Genomic DNA, 16,376 nt, shown 5'->3' on the forward strand with positions numbered 1-16,376 from the left:
GCAGGGCTTTACACCTAGGACTTCTGTATCTTGGTTCTGTGACTGTTCTTGTAGTGTATGCAGTTTTGTATTGGCTGACAGCAAAAGAAGCTCGTTGGCTGGGGGCAGTAACTTCAGTTGCTGTTCTTGTTCTCGGTAAATGTTTGTTAGTGTTTGTCTTTGTCGTCATGGTCTCTTTCCCTTTGTTTTCTTAACATAATAATTGAGGTTCACAATTTATCTCTTTCTGTGGTAGATTGGAATATGGGTGTTTGTTTGTTTGCATTCGAGATAGTCAGAAGTCGCATAGTAGCACTATCTGTTGCTGGAATATCCAGAATATTCCTCATCTGCTTTGGAGTGCATTACTGGTATTTTTTGTTTCCACGGTTTCTTTTTCCTGATATACAATGGTATTTTTTTCCATCCTGTTTATGGGCAATCCATCCTGCAGGTATCTGGGTCATTGCATAAGTTATGCTTTTGTAGCATCTGTCCTTTTAGGTGCAATTGTTTCTCGTCGATTATTTGTCTCCAACCCATTGTTTGAAAGGAGAGTTGCTTTAAGAAGTACTGTATTACGTCTTAGAGAAGGATTCCGGCGCAATGGGCAAAATAGTTCCTCAAGTTCTTCTGAAGGTTGTGGATCGAGTGTGAAACGTAGTAGTAGTAGTGTTGAAGCAGGTCATCAAGCAAGTTCTGTGGATGATATTTATGGAAATAACCATATTTCTATGAGTGCCAATAACAGGAAAAATATGCTTTTTGGTCGTTCTCGCAGTTGTCAAGAAGATGCTAATTGTGACAAGAATGTAGATAGCGGAAGGGAAAGTTTAGCATTACGAAGCAATTCATGCCGCTCTGTTCATGATTCTGAAGTGGTCAGAACTACTGATAGACATCTTGATCACAATACTTCCCTTGTTACTTGTTCTAGCAGTGGTCTAGAAAGCCAAGGCTGTGAGTCGAGTGGATCCGGCGCACCATCCATAAATCATTCTGGTTTAGACATGAATATTGCTCTAATTTTACAGGACAGGCTGAATGATCCAAGGATTACATCTATTTTGAAAAGAAAAACTGGGCTTTCAGACCATGAATTAGCTAGTCTTCTTCAAGATAAGGGCCTTGATCCAAATTTCACTTTCATGTTGAAGGAGAGAGGGCTTGATCCTAGACTTTTATCTTTGCTGCAGAGAAGTAGTTTAGATGCAGACAGAGAGCATCAAGATGCTACAGATGCTCCTGTCCCTGATTCTGGTAGATTGGACAGTACTGTCCCGAATCAAATATCTTTATCGGAAGAACTTAGACAGAGGGGACTGGAAAAGTGGCTCAGGTTTTCTAGGCTTATGCTACATCAAATAGCTGGTACTGCTGAACGTGCTTGGATCTTTCTTACTTTGGTTTTCATAGCAGAGACAGTGCTTGTGTCAATTTTCAGACCTAAGCCTGTTAAAGTAATTAATGCTACTCATGAACAGGTGATTTTGTGTATGCCAAGCCTAGAATTGTGGCTTAAATATGTGATTGTTAATTCATATTTTGTTGTTTTTAAAATTATTCATTTTCCTTTATCTGCAGTTTGAATTTGGTTTCTCTGTTCTGCTTCTCTCACCAGCTGTCTGTTCAATCATGGCATTCCTATGGTCTCTGCACGCAGAAGGAATGTCAATGACGTCTAGGCCTCGCAAGGTATGATGGAAAATGATTCTTGGGAGAATATCTGGTGTAACTTTTTTTTCTATGTAATATATATTTTAGTGGCTATTGATTAATATAATTGGCTCCATATTTTTGGTTAGGGCTATTAGCATTACAAATAACAAGACTCTGGAATATATCTGAAGGCATTATATGTTTTACTTTTTTTTCTTTTCACTTTACTGGTCTTGATTCTTATGTTTTTTATAATTTTCTCTTGTACGACATGTTATTTGTCCATTCATTATCTATTGCTACTTTAATTTGTAAGTCGCAATTGATGCAATTGATCCTCTTAAACATGCTTCTCTGAACTTATAGTGCAAAAAATTATGCTGTTTATTCACTCTAAGGTAGTGCACCTTTTATTTTCCTAATTATGAAGTAAGCAAGCAAGTTTGACAAGGTTATTTTCCTTCTAGTTTTTTATTGTTTTGTTAGCTCCTCGCTGACATATTCTTTCCCTTCTTCAGTATGGTTTCATCGCGTGGCTCTTGACTACATGTGTAGGTTTACTTCTCTCATTCCTAAGGTATCTAAGTTTATTTTTGCAATGAATTCTTACATTTGTTAGCCTTGCCATTTTCTGCTAGTTATTTGAATCTTTTAATCCATGTGTAAGTGATAGTTGTATTTGAAATATGAAACCTCTGCTAGGCGTGGTGTCTAACTATTATCCATGCTGGGCTTTTGTAGATTTTCTACTTTTTGTTTAGTGGATAACATTTGGAAAGTAAATTTATGGCGAAGGTGGTGATAAGGGAAGGCTAGATTAGTTGTGCAATAAAGGTTTATGCATATAACCACTTGTATGACGATGCCAACCAATTTTATGCCAACATACCTAGTGAGGTTTTGGACAAACCAGGGATCAAAATTTAAAATTGCGCTGGAGTTCAATTTTGATCGAACAAAACTGCTTCGATAGTGTTGGAAATACAACCGAAGTCCTAAGACATGGAAAAGATCATGAGTTTAAAAGGGATGAAGATATCTCCATTGGTATGAGGCATTTTGGATAGAGCCCAAAACAAAACCATGAGGGTTTAGGTTTAAAGTGGACAATATCATATAATTGTGGAGATGTGAATTCTTTTGGATCCAATAAATAGTATCAGAGCCATATGCCATGTGGGATAGCCTTGAACGAAGTTGAGGTAGACCCGGAGTAAATCATGAGTGATCGGATGCTTGTGGGGAGGCCTGGAGCAAGTCAAGAGTGACCTGATGCTTGCGGGGAGACTCAAACTATGAGAGTAATGGTGGTCCTTCGTTTGAAGGGAGGATTGTTGGAAATACGATCAAAATCTCACATTGAAAATACATGAAAAAGATCATGGGTTTAACAAGGATGAAGATATCTCCATTTGTATGAGACATTTTGGGTAGAGTTCAAAAATAAAACTATGAGAGTTTAGGTCGAAAGTGGACAATATCATACCATTGTGGAAATATGTGAATTCTTTTGAACACAACAAAAAACATGCTTGTGTACTGACGGTGGCAAATTGGAGGGGGGAAAAATGAAGGAGATGATGAAAATAATTAAGAGAACGCAACTATATAGCTAAATTTGGACTTTGCGCCCCCATGTAGAATGATACACTTTTGACGTGTGTTATACAAACACAAGCTGAAATTTTTTAATAACCATGTTCAATTTGTAGCATGTTAAGTGGCGTCGAACGTCGACATGATATGAAATTCATCGACATGATTGACACAATGACACATGATAGAGTAGTATCAAGTTTCATGAATTTATTGAAACGATATGTTTTGACTATATTGCTCAGCACATACGAGATTTTTAACTATGGGACAAACAATGTCCAAATTCTTTTGTACACAATTTCCAAATTCTTCATGATATACATCAAAGTATTTTTATAAAAAAATTGGAATGAAATAATGTTTGACTAGACAAACTATCCAAACTGTTTTTTTTCTCGGAAATATTGTGCTTGTGTCGTGCCAAATAGAGCTTCCACTTTGATCACTTTCTTTTTTGCACAGAAGTGTTTGTATGAAACAACTTTTTCCTGACTATTATTAATGGTTCTGTTATGGACAATATACTTGAATTTAGAGCAATAATCATTGTATTTTGTATGTCCTAGTCTTGTTGATTTGGATTACTATTCTAAGTTGCTTATTATTGTTTTCATTTCTACTTTTCTTTGAAAATTTCTTTTCCTTGCTTTTTCTTTAACTTATTGCTTTTACATGTATGCATTTATGTGCTTTACTTTTCTGAAATGAATGTCATCCTTGTCTTGCTTATTGCTGATTTTATATCCACTTTTCCTAATTTTTGTACAACATTGCAGCAAATCATCTCTAATATTGGGATTAGCTCTGACATTTCCACTTATGGTGGCAAGTCTTTCGGTTGCCCTCCCAATTTGGATGCACAATGGTTACTGTTTCTGGATATCAGGAGGGCTTGAAAGTCATGGAAACAGACATCAGTCCTCTAGGAAGGAGGTCAGAATTGTTCCTTGTACTTGAACTTTGAATCTATCATGTACCATTGGCACTATGCGTCATCAGTTTTTATAATGGCACATGAGTGTGAGGTTATCCTTACAATCTCCTTTTATCCTCAATTAATTGATTAACATGAATCAAATTTAGGTATAACACTTGTTTGGTTTAGCGTCTTGATGACTGATCCATCTGATTCCAACTTGATTCCTCAATGCAATTAAATACTAAGATTTCATGGATTAAGATCCGCTGATAGTGTTCTTTGCAGACCAACCTTAGCTGTTTTGTGATGCTGTGATATCTGTCCATAGTGGTGTATTTTCTGCATCATCTCACTTCCATTTTTAACTCCACTCCTGGTGCTTCACAATCCTAAACTCTGCAGGCATACTTATTTAGTCTTTTCACCAGTTAAGGTTGCTTGCAATGTGTTTAAACTGATTATTTTGCATGTAAAGGGAAATGTGCACTTCGAATGTGCCAATGTAAGACAGAGCAAAAAATCTTAAATTACTATGCGATACATGTGAACACTGCACACTGTTTAGTGTACTAGTATTAAATAATATGGTAAGTTGGTTGTTCAAAAGCTCTCGTATAGATCTATTTTAGAAGTTAACTGAACCACTGGTGGTTCTCATAATAAATAAATGTGGTTACAATTATGCAAATACATAAGTGTCAATCTGATTTTGGCTAATACCTCGGATACATTCTCCGGCATCGTTGAGAATATGAAGATACTATTGAAATTTACACAGATGCAGTTGTATATCAATTGAATTGGATGAGATTTGAGAGTAATCAGTGTTCTGATTCAATGCCTTGAGAAATTTGAAAAATAGGAGAACCTAAGGTGAGGAACAAGTTTCCAGTCAGTTTCAGTCGACAGGATTCACTACTAGGACATCCTCTCCTGATCTTGTCACAGCCACTAGACTGTTGATAGAAGCTGCTGTTGGATTGCATCTCAGAGGAGGATGAGGAGATCCAGATTATCAAATGAAGCTATTTGATTGTTCTGATTTGCGAAAAGGGAGCAATGAGGTCAATAAGGAAGATATTCTGCTTCTTTCAGTAATTAGGATTTTGGTAGGCTTTGAGAAAACTTCAATGATAAATTAATAATTTCTTATGGCAATGTCTCCTTTTGTTTCATCTCTTCCTCCTTCAACCTCTTATTTGCCATTGACATTATGCATTGGAACGTCGAAACGATACTAATAGTGTTGTTCCAATCAAAGGAAGAAACTCCTGCAGAGTTCAAGATTTTGAATCTTGGTTCATGCTAATAATTAATAGTATGTTGCAGTAATTTATTTGGTAATATGGTACAGAAGGTAAATTATATTAGCTATCACATATTAGTTTCAAGATTAGTGGCTAACAATGTGTGCCTATGTAGTGAGCTTTCATTAATCATATTAGGTCGTAAATAGTATGTATTAACGATTAATTAATATTTAATAAATTATCACTTCTGTTATATTACTAAACAAATTCATTACTAGTAGGGGCAAACTTGAACAGTTAGGGAATAAAATATTCCATTGATACTACTGATAATTAATCAATGTTAATGTTATTATTATTATTATTCATATTTGATGATTATTCCAAGTAATAATCAACATAATGATATTGAAATAATTATAAATAATAATAAAATTAATTTAATATTAATTGTAAAAATATATAATTGATCATTACTTCTATTCTTGATTAATGTTGCAAGTCATAACATCATCAATTATTTATAAACTAATATTTGATAATGATTAATAAAAAACAATAAAAATTATAAATTATTTATTGTCGGAAGTAATGATGTCATTAATTATCATATTTTTTTCATAATTTAACTTATCATTAGTATATTAGAACTATTTTATTTATACTGATACAGCCTATATTTAAATTTTTAGAAATCTCGCTGATTTCGACAACTATGATGCTGACTGTATCAGAAGGATTAGTAAAAATTCAAACCAACCTTTTCTTAGTTAGACAACCATAATGTTTATCTTTCAGTTATTGACACCAAGTATCACTCCTTGTCACTGTCAAATTATTCTTTACAGTTCAGGTATATGAAAGTTAATTTTTTTATTAAGACCATAAGCTTGGCTCTTGTCTTATGTCTGTTTTGTTTTTAGGCCATTATGCTTGCAGGCAGTCTATGCATATTTATGGGATCGGTTGCAGCTCTTGGTGCAATCATATCTGCAAAGCCCTTAGATGATTTAGGTTACAAAGGTTGGAACACAAACCAAAACAGCATCTACTCTCCTTACACAACATCTATGTACTTGGGTTGGGCTCTAGCTTCAGCAATTGCTTTAGTATTTACTGCTGGAATGCCCATTGTGGCATGGTTTGCAACATATCGTTTCTCATTCTCATCTGCTATATGTCTTGGTTTTTTCACTGGTGAGTTTTGATCACATGACGCTTGTATACTTCTGTGGAATATCTAGTATGCTATAGACAATGAAAATTGCATCATTTTTAGTGAAATTTTGCAATTAAAATTGCTGCTTTTCTTGTAGTTGTTCTTGTTGCTTTTTGTGGCACATCATATTGGGGCGTGTTGAGTTCTCGAGATGATAGAATTCCAATGAAGGCTGATTTTCTTGCTGCCCTACTTCCATTGGTTTGCATCCCTGCCTTTTTGTGTCTGTTCACGGGTTTGTATAAATGGTAAGAAAAATATCAACTGTAATTTTGTAGCTCAGCCTTCAGATGTACTGGAGACTGAAATTTTGAACACCTGTTTGCAGGAAAGATGATGATTGGAAACTCTCTCGAGGAGTTTATGCCTTCATTGGCATTGGCTTTACATTATTGCTTGGTGCTTTATCAGCTCTGACAGTTATGGTAGCACCTTGGACGGTGAGTGTTGTTTCATTGTTTCCTGTATAGAGATTTTACTTTGTTTTGGGGTGGCATTACCGTTGAATATTCTTATGCACTTCTTTATTCATTTGACAGGTTGGAGTAGCTTTCCTTTTAGTTATACTTCTTATCCTTCTAGCGATTGGTGTGATTCACTATTGGGCCTCAAATAATTTCTATCTTACAAGGACTCAAATGTTATTTGTTTGTTTTCTTGCTTTTCTTCTGGCTCTTTCTGCATTTCTTTTGGGGCTTTTCGAAGGTGTGTCCCATCAGTATTACTATCCTTTTTTCTTAATTTTTTATTTCGAATCAATTTCTTCATTTTGTCTAACAATTTGAAAAACTTCATTTAGGCAAACCTTTTGTTGGTGCATCTGTTGGCTACTTTTCTTTTCTATTTCTGCTTGGAGGGAGGGCATTGACTGTAAGTGTATCCTCTTAAACTGCAATTTTTTTTGTTGAAGTTTGTTTTGTCAAATATCTTCTGCTGAGTTCCTGTTTTAGTTTCTTTAAGGTGATTTAGTTCTTATGATTAATGACACTAATTGTTCCTTTTTCATTTTTTTTTCAGGTACTTCTTTCACCACCAATTGTCGTGTATTCACCTAGGGTTTTACCTGTTTATGTTTATGATGCTCATGCTGATTGTGCTAAAAATGTTAGGTTGGTCCAGAACCCTTCTTAATGTTAATCATTTTCATTCTGTGGAAACTGTTTTTTGTTTTGGAGGTTTTCTCCTTTTCTGCCCTTATGGAATTAGTTTATATTGTTCATGGTTGACTTACTAATTCCTGTATTGCTTTTCAAATTCATTATGCTCCAGTCATGCCATTCTTGTTCTGTATGGTATTGTTTTGGCAATCGAGGGATGGGGTGTTATTGCTAGCCTGAAAGTATATCCTCCTTTCGCTGGTGCTGCCACATCAGCTATTACTCTTGTCATTGCCTTTGCTTTTGCTGTATCTCGCTCTTGCCTGACATGTAAGGTTGGTATACTTCCGCTCCAGGCAACATTAACATGAACATCTGCCCAAGAATTTCTTGTCTTTTTTACTATTTGTCTTAATTTAAATGCCCTGAGTTTGTCTTGCTAATGATTGCATTTGTGCCCAGATGATGGAAGATGCTGTGCATTGTCTTAGCAAAGACACTATTGTGCAAGCAATAGCACGTGCTTCCACCAAGGTAGGCTTATAATCTTAACTTATAAACTGTTTTGCAATGCCTTGTAGTTTCTTGAATTACCAAATTTCTCTCTCTCATTTTTTTTAAAATTTTTTTGGCTTCATTCAGTTTTTTTATGTGCTTGTGTGTTTTTATTCAATCCCTTATTCATCCATGGCTGTTTTTCTGGTATTTTTAGCCATAAATCATGAAATTGGGCCTATATCTAACCAATTGTCTTTTGTGGCATAATATTACTATCATATCTTTAAGAGAAGTCATATCAAGAAGGGTCTTTGGGATTTGGTTTGTCTGTTTTAAGTATATGTAAGCATCTTTGCTTACTTTTTGGGCTAAAACCAGTTTTTTTTTTCTTATCCTGATTTGCATTATAAAATTTACCGATAATGCACTTTAACTCGTGTACACAAAAGTCCAAACCCCACTGTAAATGTATGTAACAATGGCTGCACGGTTAGACAGTTAAGTTTCCTATGTTCCACTGCATTTATAGCTCTTTGCATGAAAGTAAGTGCTTAGATACCTCCATTTTCTGTATTGTACCTGTCATTTAGTAATTTCCTATGGATTTCTTTTGTTCCTAGACTAGTTTTGCATATTGTAGTATGTCGAATGTGTTGTCAAGTTAATCTATTTTGATATTATTATCCACATCTAACCATGACTGCTAAAGTAGTTAAAAACTTTGGGCATATATTCTGTGGGATCTTTTTTCCCTCGATATATGCAATTTGATTCACATTCTCTCTTAGCATTCTGTAGGAAATGCTTAACACTCGGTACATTATCTCTGCTTGATTAATGCTAATTAAAAAAATATATTAAAAGCTATGTGCACAGCTTGGCTTCCTACTTTGTTGCCAAGTATGCATTTCTGCTTCCAAATCAATGGCCAACTGAAAACATCCATGTGTTGAAATTATCTAATTAATTCACCCCGTGTCTTACCATTCAATTAACAAATGTCACGTGCACAGATGATGGCCAGTTATTGAATGGGTAAAATTCTTTCGTAACCTATAGCAATTTTTTTTTCACCTTCAGTTATTCATGTAACTCTATCCTTTTATTTGTTTAATTCTGCTATTTATCCATGTGTAAATATGTTCAGACCATACATTTAATATTTTTTAATTTTATTTCAATTAAAATATATTTATATTTATGTTATTGTGATTTAATTGCACATGTGTTTATTTTTTATTTACATTTTGAATTTATTACAAATAAGTCAATTGCTATCAATATTAAAAATAACATCGTTTATAGAGAAAATCTTATTTTTGAACTTTTTAAAGTCTTTAGTGAAATTTTCTAGAATGTTAATATAATTAACTAACTTTATATACTTATATTTTAGTCATTATATTTATAAAAAACGATTTCTCAGAATTAGTAATCTTACTTAATTTTTCACATTAATGATTTTTGGGAGTGGAAGAATACAACAACAATATCCAAGCCTTTTCCCACTAGGTGGGTCGGCTGTATGAATCTTTTTACGCCATTGAATTCTATCTCCGACTATATCATCATTTATATTTAAATAAATTTTATTTTGTTTTATTATTGTTAACCAAGCCTTTTTTGATCTTCCTCTTCCTCGTTTGATATGCATGTTTATCATAGTTTCATATAGCTATTCTATAAATGTCTCTTTCCCCTTCTTTTGTATCCAATTTTTGATATAATCATTCAAAAGTTTTATTTTTTTTGCTTCACTCACTACTTTCTTAGCTTCTTTCTTAGCTATTGTATAATTTTTTAAGTTTTCCTCGTTTTTACAAATATATAATTCCTTATAAGCTATTCGTAAACATAGGGTAGTTTATATAAATTCAATGTTCTTTTTGATAATATTAGAATTATATAAATAATTCAAATCTCAAATGCTGCCTTTTCATTTAATCTGGTTGGTATACAGACTCGAAATGCATTAGCTGGCACGTATTCAGCACCACAAAGATCTGCTAGTTCAGCTGCTCTTTTAATCGGTGACCCGACAGTTATGCGAGACAGAGCTGGAAACTTCGTGCTCCCACGAGCTGATGTCATGAAGCTGAGAGATCGTCTCAGAAATGAAGAAGTTGCTGCTGGTTTATTTCTTTGTGGAGCAAAAAATGGTTTAGCATATCGTCGTGAATCTCTGAGTGATGCAGACTATAAGAGAAAAATGTGTGCACATGCACGCATTTTAGCACTGGAAGAAGCAATTGATACTGAGTGGGTGTATATGTGGGACAAATTTGGTGGTTATTTGATTCTCTTGATGGGTTTGACTGCCAAGGCTGAACAAGTACAAGTAAGTAAAAATCTCAATGTAATTTTCTAGTGATGTCATTTAAAATTTACCTTATATTTTGAATCTTGTGCCAGGATGAAGTACGTCTTAGGCTGTTCCTTGATAGCATAGGCTTATCGGATTTGAGTGCCAAAGAGATCAAGAAATGGATGCCTGAAGACCGTAGGCAATTTGAAAACCTTCAGGAGAGGTAAGACTCTGTTTCTTTAATTATTATTTCAAGTTTCAGTTGAATAGCCCCAACTGTTGTGCTTATGAAATGGATAACGATTTTACAGTTACATAAAGGAAAAAGAGATGGAAGAGGAAATCTTGATGCAGAGAAGGGAAGAAGAGGGGAAGGGAAAAGAAAGGAGGAAAGCATTGTTGGAGAGGGAAGAACGAAAGTGGAAAGAAATTGAAGCCTCTCTTTTGGCTTCTATGCCTAATGTTGGAAACAGGGAGGCTGCAGCTATGGCTGCTGCTGTACGAGCTGTTGGAGGAGATTCTGTTCTGGAAGACTCCTTTGCTAGGGAGCGAATCTCGAGTGTTGCTTGTCACATTCGGACAGCAGAGTTGGCTCGCCGAGCAGAACAGGTTTCTTTTTAATTTTTAATTTTTTTTTTACTTTTGATGTGAAATAAAACTACAACCTCTTAGTCTCACATCTCCAGATGAGAACTCTATGTTCATATGCCAAGAGTCCCACATCTAAGTGTCTTGGCAATTTGGGTTCGATTGGGCTCCTTAAACTTTAGCATGGCATTTGAGTCAGTCCTTACCTTTATGAATTATGGGTCTGAGGAGGCATGTGAAGATAGTAGTAAGTGAGAAGGAGAGGATAAAATTCCACCTCTTAGACCCACATCAAATGGGGATCTTTAAAGTATGCATAAATGTCTAAAGGTCTCTACCAAAGTGCCTTGGCATTTTTTATTGGATTTGGGTCCTCTAGGGCTTTAATGGCTTGGAAAGTGAAAGTCAAGGATCTAGTTTTGGCCATTTATTCATATGTTTAGTGTCAATGTGCTCCTACAAACAAATTTTCTTGGCTAGTATAATTTGTATATAAGGGTCATGAAGCACACCATAAATTCGTTCTCTAACAGTAGCTGAGAAACTTACTGGATTTGTATCACAGGGTCTTGAAGCAATCATGTGCAATCCCATCGTTGAGGAAAAGTGTGTGTTTAATGATCAATGTATATACACATTATGTTGGTTAGTGGTCATATCTGATTGCCACATTATGTTGGTTAGTGAATGCTTACTTGACACATTTCTACTTAGAACTATAATGTTAAAATATACCACAAAGGATAAATTCATGGAATTTCTGTGAACCTCTTAGAAGGAACAATGGTCTTGTTACCTATACAGGTTCAGAACATGAAAAAAAGGAGAAAAAAAAAACTGATAAGCTTTTCAAGGGCATAGTAATTCGTTTTACATTATACAATAATCTTAATTCTTATCCTTCTCAATTCCTAGAAAATTTCAACTCCTACAGATTGGTTAGGTCCTCATGCATTTATGATTTGATTATGAGTTCTTTTAGATGTTTTACCATTTTTTGACAACCATGTTAACCTATTGGCAAAAACTCTTACATGAAAGTGGCTAGTAATTTTAATCCACACGGATTGTTTAGTGCATACAAGCTACTACAAACCATGCTAATGAGGAAGTTCCGTTGACAGATTCTTCCCCTTTCTATTAACTTCTAATGTTCAAGACTTAGACTACTGTAATTCTTGCTTCTCGACGACCTAGTAGCAATATGAGGAAATTATAGTAACATAATTCTATTGAGCATGCTTAGTAACTCTTTGGCCTCTACTAAACTATGTTCTTAACCTAGCAGACCTTGTTTGATGCAATATAGGCAGTTTCCTATATGCTAAGTGCATTCTGTGGGATTTGGAAATATCTACTAAAATTTCATTGTTATTATGTTCTAACTGTGCTATTACAATTCTGTAAACATGATTTTCTCAGACTGGGATCTCTGGTGCTGTATGCATTCTCGATGATGAGCCTAGAAGTTCAGGTAGACATTGTGGAATGATCCATCCAAGCCTTCATAACAGTCAAAAAGTTACCTTTTCTATAACAGTCATGATTCAGCCTGAGTCTGGTCCAGTCTGTCTACTGGGGACTGAATTTGAAAAGAAGTACTGTTGGGAAATTCTTGTTGCTGGTTCTGAGCAAGGTATTGAGGCTGGACAGGTTGGTCTTAGATTGGTTAGCAAGGGTGATAGGTTGACAATTGTTGCCAAAGAATGGAGTATAGGTTCTGCCTGCATCACAGATGGAAGGTATACACTATCAGTAAAGAAGGGCAGTACATTTTTGAATCTTAATTCTTGATATTATGATAAATTAACCTTTGATGCATCTGTAACTTTAATTCTTTGTTATTGATTATTGACATACAATCAAATACATGGTCAGATGCTAACTTATAATTTTCTACAGGTGGCATATTGTGACAGTGACTTTAGATGCTGAGTTAGGCGAGGCTACCTGCTATATTGATGGTGGTTATGATGGATATCAAAGTGGCTTACCACTCCATGGGACTAATTGCATATGGGAAGAGGGAACAAGTGTTTGGGCTGGCATTAGGCCACCTATAGATTTGGATGCTTTTGGAAGGTCTGATAGTGAAGGTGGAGATTCTAAGATGCAAATAATGGATGCTTTCTTATGGGGAAGGTGCTTGACTGAAGATGAGATTGCAGCACTTCACTCTGCCACAAGTACTGCTGCATATGATTTGATCAATCTCCCTGAGGATGGCTGGAATTTGGGTGATTCACCTTCAAGGGTATGTGAAGATTTTAATTCTTTAACTGAACTTTCTACGAATTTCAAATACATGTTGTTTGGTAATGTTAAAACAATATCATGTATCTAATAAACTTTATAATTGGCTTCTTATGGGTCGTGTTTTCATGATTGATCTGGGCTCCGCTTATCATTTGAGCCTTTTCTAGACACAATGGGTTATGGGATGATTTCTTCTTTCCCATCCCTGCCCTATCCTGCTTTTTCCAAGGAGCAGGTTGGTGGAGCAATAAAATACATAAAATAACTCATAAAATATACGTAACTTATATTAAAATGCAGGACCAAACAGAGTGGGCATAATAATCTTGCTCCATCCCTGCCCCATTTGCATATTACAATTTTTGCATCCCATCCCTGCCCCATCTTCATTATACGGTGGGCTTAATGTGGGTTTTGACTGGGATATGTTAAATTGCCTTTCTGAAATTTATTTTTGAGGCTTAACATGGCCTGGAGTGTAAATAGAGGTTCATTGATGTAATTCTTCAAAGGTTTCTGGTTATTTTTTATCAGTGAAGGGTCATGCATCTTTAGAGTATAATTTCTATATCTATTTTGAAGACTGGATCTGATTTTTTCCTGCTTGAATGGAAAGTGGCAGACAATCCTATCCTTTCATCACCACTAATATATTTTTGTAACCTGGTAAAATAAATGCTTTTTGTCAAGGATTTATGACTCTTTCACATTCTGTATCATAGTCTTGCTGTTCAGCATTTTTTGTAACCTCAGATTGCTAGCCATGCTTTTACATGCGAATTTGTCATATGATTGAAGGCACTTGATAGAGTGACACCAATTTGATTGCATGTATAATGGACTTTTACTTGCAACTCATCTTACATTAAGAGAATTAATTACCCTTTATTCTCTCCACTTGTTTTTTTTTTGTTTCTCTTTTTTTTTTTTTTTTCTCTTTCCATTTTCACTCATTCATCTTACATATCTTGAGATTTATATTGCCTTAGGCACCAGCTGCTTCTAAGGATTTATGTGAAATGGTATTTTAAATTTAGGAGATGCATTCTGTCAAAAGTTTGCTACATATATAAGTAACAAATTAATTGGAAATATATATCTCATATGAAGCCATGGTAATTATAAATCATGTAAGAGTTGACTCAACTTTATAGCGTCCAATTGGTGGATACTGCAGTCTGGTTTATGATGCTGGCTGTGAGTGGATGGCTTTTTATTTTTCTGGAATTGGGAGTAACCTGATGTTGCTAGCCATGAAGAGATGGAGAATGTGATGAGTTGTATTATCCCAGTCTGGAGCATATCCAAAGATCATCAGCATTTTATGAATGGAGAGTATCTGAAGCATGATACTGAATTTTCTATTTGATGTATCAAAATTAAATTTGTGCGACAGGCAAAAACTTAGAGTTGGAGGGGCAAGTGTATACTTTTACCTAAATTATTAATGAAAGCAATAATACCTCAACATTTAATGCTTGTTTGAATATAATTTATGAAATTTTAGTTGGAACTACAATCTGAATTTCTTATACTTTTCGTCCATGTATCTAGGTAGATGATTGGGAAAGTGAAGAAGCAGAAGTAGAACTATATGATAGGGAAGATGTAGATTGGGATGGCCAATATTCAAGTGGTAGGAGAAGAAGGTCAGGATATGAAGCTGTGACAATTGATATGGACATTCTTATGAGAAAACTGAGGAAACCTCGGTTTGAAACCCAAGAGGAAATAAATCAACGTATGCTATCTGTTGAAATGGCTGTGAAGGAGGCTCTTCTGGCTAAAGGGGAGAAACATTTTACTGATCAGGATTTTCCTCCTGATGATCGCTCTTTGTATGTTGATCCAGTAAATCCTCCTCCGAAGTTGCAGGCAAGTATACACAGTTGGTTTTTTTTATTTTTTATTTTTTAATTTTTGAATCAATTTAGGATATTTGAACAAATAAAATATGCTCTTGATCTCAGGTTGTTTCTGAATGGATGAGACCGATTGATATTGTGGAATTAAGCTGTGTTAGTTCTCGGCCCTGTTTATTTTCTGGTTCTGTGAATTCCTCAGATGTTTGTCAGGTATTGGCCATCAGCTGTTATTATTAACTTTGGTTTTGACTATTACTTATTTTTCTTCATAAATTGCAAAACGAATGTCATGTGATCTATTTTAGAAAATAATCTATTTGAGAAACTATTTTAAAATTTTTGGAAATTGCTCTTGCAGGGTAGATTAGGTGACTGCTGGTTTTTAAGTGCTGTTGCTGTTCTGACAGAGACATCACGTTTATCTGAAGTAATAATTACACCAGAGTATAATGAGGCGGGGATTTATACAGTTCGGTTTTGTATTCAGGTACATGCCCTGGACCTTCGCTCAACTATAATGCAGAATGCAGAAACCAACTTCCGATACTATGTCCTCATGAACAGTCACAATGATACATCCCGCACTCGTTCTGTTGATTAAAAATGTTCTTAATGTTTAGCCTTCCACTGTTTGTAGTATCAGTTGTCAACAACTAATCTTTTCATATAGATACAAGTTAACCATTAAATTTTAATTACACCTAAGTTCTCTTATTTTTTTTTTATTTGCTCGAATGGCATTTTAAATTTTGATTTTTAGTTATCATTTCTTTTTAATTCAAGATGATGTTGCCACAACCATAGTCACATGAGTATAAATTATCAAGCTCCACTGACATTCTGAATTGGTTGTATTTCAAAGTTTAGTAAGTTAATCCATTATTTTTTTAAAAAAAATGTTTTTTAATATTAACTTATAGGATGACTGTAAAACTAGTTAAGATTCTATCAAGGATGTCTTTAGTCAATGAAATCTAGCTATATTGTACCAAATTATTGATCTTCCTAGGTTAAAGCCAAATTGATTTTTAGAAATAGTTGTCCAGTTGTCCTATTAGTTTTTGTTTGAGTATTGTCTTCCAATTTCTGTCTTATGTCTCTGATTAACTAAGTTCCCTTGAGCAAATCTCAGTTAATAGTGA

At 34.8% G+C, this 16,376-nt stretch overlaps 1 protein-coding gene across 1 annotated transcript in view; it reads left to right on the forward strand.

The window, feature by feature from the left end:
- The window catches only part of LOC122041351 (calpain-type cysteine protease ADL1-like), a 33,669-nt gene that overhangs the window by 4,075 nt on the left and 13,218 nt on the right, over positions 1-16,376 (forward strand). The window contains exons 7-28 of the mRNA XM_042600999.1: positions 5-135; positions 236-350; positions 434-1,463; positions 1,564-1,674; positions 2,157-2,215; positions 4,014-4,170; positions 6,330-6,603; positions 6,723-6,873; positions 6,954-7,065; positions 7,165-7,330; positions 7,425-7,495; positions 7,643-7,734; positions 7,895-8,057; positions 8,185-8,256; positions 10,181-10,558; positions 10,633-10,748; positions 10,837-11,134; positions 12,536-12,855; positions 13,016-13,367; positions 14,924-15,244; positions 15,340-15,444; positions 15,593-15,721. Coding sequence (XP_042456933.1) covers positions 5-135; positions 236-350; positions 434-1,463; positions 1,564-1,674; positions 2,157-2,215; positions 4,014-4,170; positions 6,330-6,603; positions 6,723-6,873; positions 6,954-7,065; positions 7,165-7,330; positions 7,425-7,495; positions 7,643-7,734; positions 7,895-8,057; positions 8,185-8,256; positions 10,181-10,558; positions 10,633-10,748; positions 10,837-11,134; positions 12,536-12,855; positions 13,016-13,367; positions 14,924-15,244; positions 15,340-15,444; positions 15,593-15,721 — 4,723 coding nt within the window. The remainder of the gene's footprint in view (positions 1-4; positions 136-235; positions 351-433; positions 1,464-1,563; positions 1,675-2,156; positions 2,216-4,013; positions 4,171-6,329; positions 6,604-6,722; positions 6,874-6,953; positions 7,066-7,164; positions 7,331-7,424; positions 7,496-7,642; positions 7,735-7,894; positions 8,058-8,184; positions 8,257-10,180; positions 10,559-10,632; positions 10,749-10,836; positions 11,135-12,535; positions 12,856-13,015; positions 13,368-14,923; positions 15,245-15,339; positions 15,445-15,592; positions 15,722-16,376) is intronic.

This window comes from Zingiber officinale, chromosome 2A (assembly GCF_018446385.1).
Source record: "Zingiber officinale cultivar Zhangliang chromosome 2A, Zo_v1.1, whole genome shotgun sequence".
NCBI lineage: Eukaryota > Viridiplantae > Streptophyta > Magnoliopsida > Zingiberales > Zingiberaceae > Zingiber > Zingiber officinale.